This window comes from Argopecten irradians, chromosome 9 (assembly GCF_041381155.1).
Source record: "Argopecten irradians isolate NY chromosome 9, Ai_NY, whole genome shotgun sequence".
NCBI lineage: Eukaryota > Metazoa > Mollusca > Bivalvia > Pectinida > Pectinidae > Argopecten > Argopecten irradians.
Window position 1 is genome coordinate 5,321,637 of NC_091142.1, and position 11,165 is coordinate 5,332,801.

The window sequence follows — 11,165 nt, forward strand, 5'->3', positions numbered from 1 at the left end:
TCGGTACTAGAATTAAAAAGAGAAGTGACATCTAAAGTTGTCGGTACTAGAATTAAAAAGAGAAGTGACACCGAGTGCATCAATTGTGAGTCTGTAATGGTTAGCCGAGTTTTGACATCTAAGTTGATGCATGGTAATCGACTCACATGCGGTAATGACCGTGAATGAAAAGTGTGGGTAGAGGTATTAAAACGCTGAAAAAAACGTCTTGAAGCCAGGTGAAGAACAGTAGACGCCTAATGTATGTCATCAACGAAAAAAATGTGAAAGAAACTAAAGGTCGGCATCTGGTACACATTGAAATGCGACTTTCTGCGAAAAAATAACGCAGATATTTGGCAGAAATACATGATACGGTTTTAGCAATCTTACATGATTTTTTAAGGATTACGCATAAATACCCATATGTATACTATACTTGCATATGTGGTACAGGAGAAACAATTGAAGCATCTCATAATCCTTTAAAGCTTATTACAAAGTATGCAGGATTTTGGAAAAAAATATCAAACATCTTCAATTTATTCATCCAGTGAAATTTATTGATCATAGAAACATTTACTATAAATGCGTTAAACTATTGGAATTCAGTAACAATACTGTTATACTTATCACAGATTATAAAGCATTTAAAAACAACAACAATAAATAGAATAGGGTTTTCTAACAGTAGGAACTCGTAAGTAAGGATCCGGCTTATCCGAACAATTCACAACTCGCATAATGGTTTCACAATTTCATTTAAGGTAAAACCTATTATTTTACACTATGAAATTATTTGCAATTATTTTAATATAACACTTCATGGAATTATTCGTAATTATTTTAATTGTTCACTTTATGAAGCTATTCGCGAAAAATTTGAATTCCCGTTCGATATCTCTCCAAAAAATACGCGAAAATTCGTAAATTTTAAAATAACGTTGTTTACAGTAGTAAGATCTTGCAAATGAATTACCCATATTGAACATATGTAATAACATACAATACCTGATAAGGACATCAGTATTGTGTTTCAATCTGGAGGTCTTTTCAAATCAAATTTACTTTAACAATTCATTTCCACCCACAAATTCCCAAAAAATAATTTAGATTTCACAAAATATCGCGAATTTTAAATCACCACGATTATCTAGTAACGCTGTACTGGGAAATGAATATGATTTGTGTATATAACATACGATTCAATCTGAACGAGATTTTAGGGGTTATAGCAACAACGTATTGTAGAGATAAAATAGTTTCCTGGGTTTGTCTTAGGCAATAACGTCTTTGACGTAGACATAAAACTACTTTTTTTATTTAAAACAATACAATATTCTATGGACTAGTACTATTTGATTCATTAGGAAAAATAGGTATCGATCAACGAGGGGTAAATGCGGACAGTGGAGACTAATAATGTATATTTGCGGGAGATTTAATCTTGCGAAATTTGCGAATTCCGCAAAAATTTTCGTCCGCGAAATTTAATAACTACATAGGACCTAGTAAGATCATTTTACTTCTTCCCAGTAAGTATAGAGTTGAGGGTATTGAAGCCGTAACGCTGCGGGCATCGTGTAGTAGCCACGTCTTTTCCAGTTAGAGCGCCATCAACAAGATATTCCTTCCCAATCTTCTCCTGTGCCCACATGATGAGTTTGTCGTTGTTTGGGATGGCTACTTCGGCTGCTAAAGCAACCCCTTTAAATACTATCATCCCCATCGGGATGTCTTCCGTGAGGTACCGGTTGCCGAAATCCGGGGCCACACCACCGTCGACAGCCTTGACGGGATGGACAAGGCCTTTATACGACTTATTCGTGGTAATAGCGTGGTACAAATCGTGGTTATCTGTAATGTCCTCGTGATAATACTCTAAGTACCACTGATAAATGTCCTTCACATCCGAAAGGTCGTTCCCTGGGCACGCCGCCATTATCGCGTTAGCAACCTCCTTGCATTCGTTACTACAGGCTGTTAACATGTCCGCGGTGGCTTGATCTATGCCCTGGTAAAACAATGGAGCTTCAGGAACTGGCTTACCGTCCCAGGAACCCCATCGACCATATAAGATTGCCGGGTGGACAAATGAATAACTCATAATCAGCATCTCCAAGAAGTGTTTTGCAAGACGGAAAACGGGTTCAGCACCATGAAGCATTTGTAGCGTCGATAGTGGGTCTACTGTCTTAGCTGTACCTTTAATTAGCGAAGCTGCAAGGACAGATTTAGTGCCGAGAACTTCAACTTTCCTGCCGAATTCCTTGATACGACAAGCCCACGGAAGAGTTTCAAAGGACATCATTGACACAGCGGAAGCTTTGTCTCCAAGAATATCTCTACATTGGAATTCAAAACCAGCCTGGCTGGGCAGACCGACGATAAGAGCGGAGTCCTGCACATACGGAGCCATGGCTTGGAAGTAACCTTCATGTGCAAAAGCTGGGACAGTCAGAATAACAACATCGGCACCACTAATTGCAACTTCCGGATCTTTTGTGATAACCTTTGGGCGTGACTTCACCTCTGTCTGTGTTCCGTCTTTCTCATTTACGACAACTGTGAGTTCATCTGCTCCGAGCGCCTTTGTCCAGCGCTCAGCCTCGTCGGCGAACAGTGTGAGGACGCGTACCTCCACACCGTCACGGGACGCTGCCAACCCGGAGAGTGTGTGGGCGCCATTACCACCGCCGCAGACGCAAACCTTGATCGTCATGTCTCAGGAAAGCTTGGAGCTGTAATAGACAAAAACAAAACGTTAACTGGTGCACAGTAAATCCCGTCTTACTCGAACTGCAGAGTCATGTAAGTTGTCAATTGTTGGTGTTTGGTCTTTCACGGTCAAACTGATGGTCACAAAATATCAACAATCAAACCATCGATGTATTTCTTGATGATCGTTCATGTGATACAGTACGAATGATACATTTGTATATGAAGACTTACAAAAACCTTTCAACAACAATGGTTACATTTCAACGGATCGCCGTGATACATAGGTGTTTTGTGATTGGGGTTAGAATGTTTGACGTGGGTTTTCTGCTGTCCTACTGTATGATCGTAAAAGGCGACTTAATTTGGAATCTTCTTTTCTCTTCCTAACAAAATTTTCCTAACGCTTCCTCTGATACTGCCTCATTTTTGACCATGAATTAAGCGCTTGCCTCTGTGAGGTAGACTCTGGGTTCTGTTACCTGACCAATACACATTAAAGACTATAAAAACAGTAGTTTCGGTGTCTGCTTAGCTATCAGCTTCAGGGGAATGGGACGACTGGTTTGACCATTGTCCGGGAAGGGTACGTTTATTCTGTGTTCAGCTTCAGATACATGTAGCACAATAAAAAGGGCGATAGTTCCACTATTATAATAGGCACAACACATGTAGTTTCCCAAAGTACACACAATAGACACTACTGCTTCATTTACGTGAAGCCGTCCTTCAATGACCCTGACTGTTAATAAGACGTTAAGCAAATTAACCAATCAATCGATATTTTGGGTTGGAGAATAAAATAGTACACACGGCTTAGCTGAACCCTCGGGACCCAAGTTGTGGGGCCAAAAGGGATAAAATTGCATATATTTCTAACAATAAACGACTTCTACGGAATTTAGGAATCGATATCGTCTGTTGCATCTTTATACACAGGAAAAAGTGCATACACGTTTTACGTACGTTATAAAACGTATGTAAAACGCATGTTGAGGACCACGCATGTAAAACGTACGTTAAACATGTGTTTAAACATGCGTAATACGCATGGTAAACAGACGTAAAACGTAAACGCATGTAAAACGGACGTTTCTACGGTGGCTGATTTATTCCTTTTCGTCTTTTCGCCCCGAAAAGACGTTTTCGCCCCGAAAAGACGAAAATTAAATATCTTAATTCTCGTCTTTTCGTCTTTTCGCCCCGAAAAGACGAAAATTAACAAATTTAAATTTCGTCTTTTCGCGGCGAAAAGACGAAAAGACGAAAAGTCAAACACGAAAAGACGAAAGTGAAGCACGCTAATTAGCGCCTTTAATTTTCGTCTTTTCGCCTTCAAAAATCTCGTCTTTTCGCCCCGAAAAGACGAAAAATTACAAACCTTAAATTTCGTCTTTTCGTCTTTTCGCCCCGAAAAGACGAAAATTAACAAACCTTAATTTTCGTCTTTTCGTCTTTTCGCCCCGAAAAGACGAAAATTAACAAACCTTAAATTTCGTCTTTTCGTCTTTTCGCCCCGAAAAGACGAAATTTAACAAACCTTAATTTTCGTCTTTTCGCCTTTTCGCCCCGAAAAAAATACAAATTACAGATATACTTTAACATCTATCATATACGACGGAGATTATAATGTAATTTCTAATGTACAATTATGATGAAGACCATGTCATGTATGTAGTCAAAATGTCTTTTCAAATAATACACAGTACATTGTACCTACTGATTGACTGTTATAATTAACTGTATTTGAGCAATTTCTTGGTACAAGTCCTTCCTTTAAACTCAAAGTCTTCACGAGTTGTCTTTCATAAATTATTTTGTTAACAAGTTTATCCGTGGTTCAAACGCTTTCAAATATTACCCGCCGACAACTTTTTTTTTTCAAGTTGTGTAGGGGAGGCAACTCCTGTAAGTGCTATGTTTAACATCTTAAGTTCATTATGGTCCTAACATATACACGGCAATGTTTTGATAAGCGTAATTGCTAAAGAGGGCGATTAGAACACAAACAATAAGATATTAATGAATTTTAAAAAATGTATCAATCACGCTAAAGGATTTGCGGAATGATGAATCTGTTAGTGGCACGTGGCATATGCCACGTGTGAGAAATCTACGTAACTGCTGTAAACAAACATGTTGACTTCTGTTTTAAAACTTCTAATCTTAGTTATTGATGACGATACTTGTAATACTATCAATTTAATAAATCGATTGTTATCATAAACTACTTTGATGCTTCCATATTGAACAATTAAGTCAATATTAAGATAAAAAGATTTCAAAATGACTTCCACACCGGACCGGAAGGCGAAAAGACGAAAAGACGAAAATTAAGGTTTGTTAATTTTCGTCTTTTCGGGGCGAAAAGACGAAAATACGAAAATTAAGGTTTGTTAAATTTCGTCTTTTCGGGGCGAAAAGACGAAAAGACGAAATTAAGCGAAAAGACGAAAAGACGAAAATTAAGGTTCGTTAATTTTCGTCTTTTCGGGGCGAAAAGACGAAAATTAAGGTTTGTTAAATTTCGTCTTTTCGGGGCGAAAAGACGAAAATTAAGGTTTGTTAATTTTCGTCTTTTCGGGGCGAAAAGACGAAAAGACGAAAATTAAGGTTTGTTAATTTTCGTCTTTTCGGGGCGAAAAGACGAAAAGACGAGAATTTTGAAGGCGAAAAGACGAGAATCAAAGTCGCTAATTAGCGTGTATCACTTCCGTCTTTTCGTGTTTGACTTTTCGCCGCGAAAAGACGAAATTTAAATTTGTTAAATTTCGTCTTTTCGGGACGAAAATACGAAAATTAAGGTCTCTTAATTCTCGTCTTTTCGGGGGCGAAAAGACGAAAAGACGAAATGGCACAAATCAGCCACCGTACGTTTCAGAACAGGTGTTATACATACGTTTGATCCTATTACGAAATCCACCTTTTTTGTTTTTATGTACATTTACATTGTCTTTGAAGTTGCACCATATATTTGTCATTTTCAAAAGTAAAGTTTAATTTCATTTTATTTGTATTTTCGGTTCCTGTCCAATGACTGATATTTTTTCATACATAGTATGTTGTATTTACAAACGAGTGACTACATTGATAAATTTCATAATCTTAGGATGATTTTATTTTTCCTACATCAATTTGTCCTTAACGTCACTTTATCACTTACATTTTAAAGGCTAAAATCTTTACTGAAGTCGTGCCCAATGTTCAATTGTTTTCAAATTATGGCTCAGAGAGTCCAGAAATCAAGTAAGAAACTTCAGATGTTTACACAGAATCTCAGAATAACATTATTTAAACCGTATTCTATGAATATTCAATAAATAAAGATTTCCGGAATATAAATTTGTCCGGCCATTAGAATCTGCCATGTTATAGCACAGGTGTCTGCTTCTGGTTTTGAAAATATACAATAACCTACCCCTACTATATAGTAGGGAAAGCCATTATTTTTTAAAACCAGAAGCAAACGCTGGCCTATGGTATCGAGGATGATCAAACAGCAGTTGTAGACCTACTACATTGTACCGTCAGACCGTTAGGCTGACCTCCAAGGGAGCTGATTGGATGTAGGCATAAAGGTTCAGTTTGGCTATTTAGCCAAGGTAGGACTTCTCGGTATTTATATTTTTCATATGCATAATTATGCTTTATTTGCTTTAAAATGTCTTTTATTTGATACAGGTTCCTATTTTATTGAATTCATAATTGCAATACATGTTATAATCTTACTAAATAAACGTACATGTGTGCAAGATATGAAATAAAAGGTTTAGTCATATTTAATATATTAACCAAGTCAATGATACAGGCCCTCTTGGCTTCTTATTTAGAAATAATTGAAAGTGACGTTTGTCTTGCTATGATATTACAGCAATTCAAAAATATTTTTTTTGTTTTAGAAAAAGCGGGACAAAACAGCAACTTCCCAAAACAGAAATATCCACACGATTTGTGTGTACATACAGCACAAGGTGATCTCGTCCTTAGCTGTTATATATAATACACAAGTTAGTAAATCAGTATATTGTATTGTTTTCTTTCTCTTTTGGGTTGCTTCCCTAAGTTTCAGTCGATTGGAAGGCGTAGCATATTACCATAAATAGTATTCATGGGTAACTGTCACTTGTCAAGGCCAAGAAGTCGTCTGCTTCCAAAATATATCTCACGAACATATTATTGTCATAATCTATTCATTTTGTCGCCTCATATTTGCAATTGAGACCAAATACAAACAATATTCATCAAATAATACTAGAATTTAAAATCTATAATATACGGTAACTATAATTCATTGAGTACAATTGTGAAGATGATACGTCCTATTCAAAACATTGAAGTACACACATACACACACACACCCTCAAACACACCCTAATTTCTATAATTGGAACTTCGAAGTATTTAGTACAAGTTGCCTCATAAACGGACATGTATATATTTTGGGTCACAAGAATGGGTCACGTATGTGTATTTATAAAGATCCCTTTTAAATGTTAATGCTTATCTCACAATCACCGCACATATGTCTTTGTAACTCCACACGTTTACCGGCGAAGCCCTTGACATTTTGGAATGAAATGGCAAATATACTGGTGTGTTTAATCATAATATTGAAAAACACTAAATTAAGGAAAGACGCTGAGGCATGCATGAAACTTACCGGTTTGTGAAAGTATTGTAGTTCCCCCGAATGTCACTGCCGACCTACAAACATATCCTTGAGCTCTCCTTGACCCGTCGAGATTTATTATGCTGATGAGCTCAGAAATCTGAAGCTCCACACGTACACAGAACGGATCGGTACTATTGCCTGTCTGCACGAACTGTGTGTACACACAGACAAACCAATCGCAACATCTCGGAGGAAATGTCCGGCAGTATTCGGAAAAAATACGAAGCATGGCGATTGACACACACTTGAGATCGATATAGAGATGGAGTATATTTATCTCGGTATAGTTTTAACCACGAGCAACACTCGATCGCTACATAACCATTACACGTAAGATTTAGTGAAACGGTAAAGTCGAATCTTATTTTGATTAAACCAATAATTAAAAAAAAGTAGATTCAGATTACACATCTTATTCGTCCGATATACGTATTTGTTTGACTTTGTTTTTTATTATAATATAAAATAAATATGATAGTTATCCACAAATCATAAATATCATAGTTTATGAATAATTACTCGTAGGTTAGTCTATAGGCCTATCAGTTCTTTCAAAAGTATCATTCATTGATAGATACCGCTCTATGTACAGATGAAAATTTATTTTTGAATGCCGTTAACAAGAAAACGTATAGATTCTACATGTAACATGATTTATGTATCGTAACCGGCTTTGAAAATTGAAATTCAATTTTAATTCATTCAAAAGGAATTAATACGTCTGTGCGTCACTTTTAATCCTATAGACCAAACATGACTGGAAAACCGAACTTCGCTCCTGGCAGCTACACAGGGATTTGAACAAAATACAAACGTTCATCTAAATTAAATAACAGTGGATGTACGTGTGCATGGATTGAACATTTGACTGTGATCAATTTAAGTCGCACAAAAAATAAATATATTTGAACCTACTGACAATCGGTAACGCTAGCTAGCTGATATGAATTTTAGTGTTAACTCTAGTACATGTCTATATAGTTTGTGTCTTCCCACTCGGCTGACATGGCCTATTTATATCTATTAATTGTTTATTAACTTTAAGTCATACGGCTTACAAGTAAAATATGTGTGCTGTACACACAATAATTCCACACAGACAGGCACAATATTGTAATAAATCACAATGCTCTATAATGTATAAAATAGATACATAGGACGCAGTGGTGACACGTTTTCTTTGCGTATTGATCCCTGATACCAGATAAGAGATTTACCTTTTACTATTTGTAAATGTATCTGCATTGTCCACCTACCACACTTAACCATCCGTTATTGTTATGTGACAGTAAATTCAAAAGAGCTTGTCAACCCAGCCAATTAATAAATTAGTCAAATCGCATTCGTCGTTGTTCCATTTTTCCTTCCGTAAACATCATATATCTGATAACGTATCGAAGGGATCTTCCTACAACTGAGTGTGTAGAACTATGGCATTTTGGGACTGATCGAACAAGATTGCCGACAGGCAGCCATCTTGAATTTTGACATTTGAAGTTTGTTATCGCTGTTTCTCAGAAAGTACTAAAGGGATCTTTCTCAAATTTCATTTGTAGGTTATTTTATAAGCCTACAGTTTGTGTATGGCATTGAACAGAAAACTTGTTATCGGCTGATCATCTTCGATTATGATGATTGAAGTTGGTTGCCTCAATTAATTATATGGTTCTCAACACTAAAACAGCAATACATTCCCAGTGATTATTTAAAATTCAAATACACCTATTATATCGTGTGGTCTACTTTGAAAATTAATAACAACCTTTGTGTAGTTTCCCTATGTGTATCAATCACTTCAAATGATACAGGTTTAATCAATCGTGTCAAGTTTTCAGAATAAAACTTTAAAAGCTGTTGCGAACGCTCGAAGTTGTTTTTTTTTTTTTTTTTTTTTGCGCTGCCGATTCAATAGGACATGGTGGATGGTAAAAATGCCAGTGACACGCAGGCGGTTTTCTTTTCATCTCTTTGCTGTTTTATGATTTTCGTTATAAACATAGTAGAAAAAGTTGATGGTTTCCAATTTCGGCGTATGATTAATCCAGTATCTATCTCGGATATCGGGAGAAAAGACATGTGTAATGAAATAGCATGCTTTAAGAATTAAAAGATATCATCTATTCAAAATGAATTTTAAGAGGGGATACCACATTATTATATACTTGTATATTACTTCTTGGTATGTTGCCTAAAAGAAAACGAGCTGCTCCATCTCATACATCCGGGTTTATTTATGAATTTTAAGGGCACTTTGTCAAAATGTATTTAGTATTTAAGTTCAGAAATTTTGACTTTCATCTAATTTTCAAACTACGGTACGTACCACATAAAGTACGTACCACAAGCAAAGGTCTAAAAGGAAGTTATTGGTGCGCACTACGAGTTATTCCCCTTTGAGTACTAGTAGTAGTTTTAACGTTGGTGAGGAGGGTTTCAAATAATATCTTTACTTAAACATTTTGAAAAGTGAAAAATTGTCATAATGGTAAACAAAATAGCAAGCATACAAACTTATGCGGAATGGACTAGCCCACAATAAGGACCCACAGTAACGTTATATCTAGCTTAGAGACGTCTTCACTATATATAGCCAAGGCTTCTGATTATATAGGTAAAAGGGGCACCGTCGGTGACCCACCTAATCAGCGTACTCTTACGTTGCGGTCTGGACTAGTGGAGTTTAGAAACTGACTTTCCGCGGGTTGGAAAAGGCGAGGGGACTAAAATCTATATGAATTTCGAAAACATTGCTGGATGTGTATGAAAATGAATACTGATTTCGCTGCACTTTAAAGTATGAATCATATAAGTGTTCAGTCACTGGAGTTCAGCTTTATGTAATATTCGCGGTGTAATTATGATTAGTGTTTAAAGCGAAATTGTCGTGATGGTCTGGCTTATTTTAGCTTTGTTTTAAAGTGATTCCATACTTATTTTGCACGGATACATTAACACTTTCCTATATGAGTCACAAACGAAACGAATATCCTGGTACTTATATCAGATGTATAGTTTAGATATTTGTTTCAGTTGAAGCTTTATGACTCGCATATCAAGTGTCGTTAAGATTTTATAAAACTTGATTTGATTTCTTCCGTATGTTTGTTTTTGAGAATTACTATAATCGTAATTATGATTAACTTTGCGTCATGTTTTACAGCTAACTTTTGAAATACTATAACAGATTTAAATATTTATATGCCGTGTACCATTATGAAATATATTTTTGAGAATTGATGTAAAATGAAACTTTTCCGGGCCTCAAGCTCGACCGTTCATGAATTATATATTAAGCACTAAGTGCATGAATAATTTGTAGATTTCTCGTCGTCTCTCGTTATTATTCGGTGCCGTGACCAGGAAAGCTAGGGTTATATTTGCTATCTGAGTGTAGATCCTGTAAACTTGCTGCATTTTGTGCGCCATTAGGGCATGCTACAATGTATAAAAAACCTGTATCTTAGACGTTTTAGAAATATAGTCTACTGCATGGTATAACATATAAATTACGATTTCTTACCTCTAACTTTCGTTTTATTGGGAACCTTGTGGATACACTGTCGAAATATGGATTTTGTTTTGAACATGTGGGTATCTAGTATAAACCAAACAACGAGTTACTTCCCTTGGAACGTTGTATTTTAGATAATTGTCCTCTATTTTTAATTGCTTTTGATCGGCTGGTTGGTTGATTAGGCTTCAAACTAGAGCCATTTAACGATGGACTGACACTCCCTTGTGTGCAGTGTAATGTGTGTATGAATGTTTATATTTTGGGAGGCTGTGGTATATTCGT

The 11,165-nt window shown here is 36.2% G+C and overlaps 1 protein-coding gene across 1 annotated transcript; it reads right to left on the minus strand.

Annotated features, from left to right (window-relative positions):
- Nucleotides 1-1,408: 1,408 nt before the first annotated feature.
- LOC138331180 (octopine dehydrogenase) lies at nt 1,409-7,537 on the minus strand. Its single transcript, XM_069278659.1, has 2 exons — nt 7,358-7,537; nt 1,409-2,720 (listed from the first exon to the last, which is right to left on the minus strand). Exon 2 carries the CDS (start codon nt 2,699-2,701, stop codon nt 1,502-1,504), a length of 1,200 nt encoding a protein of 399 aa, XP_069134760.1. The 5' UTR covers nt 2,702-2,720; nt 7,358-7,537; the 3' UTR covers nt 1,409-1,501.
- Between the last annotated feature and the right edge of the window lie 3,628 nt (nt 7,538-11,165).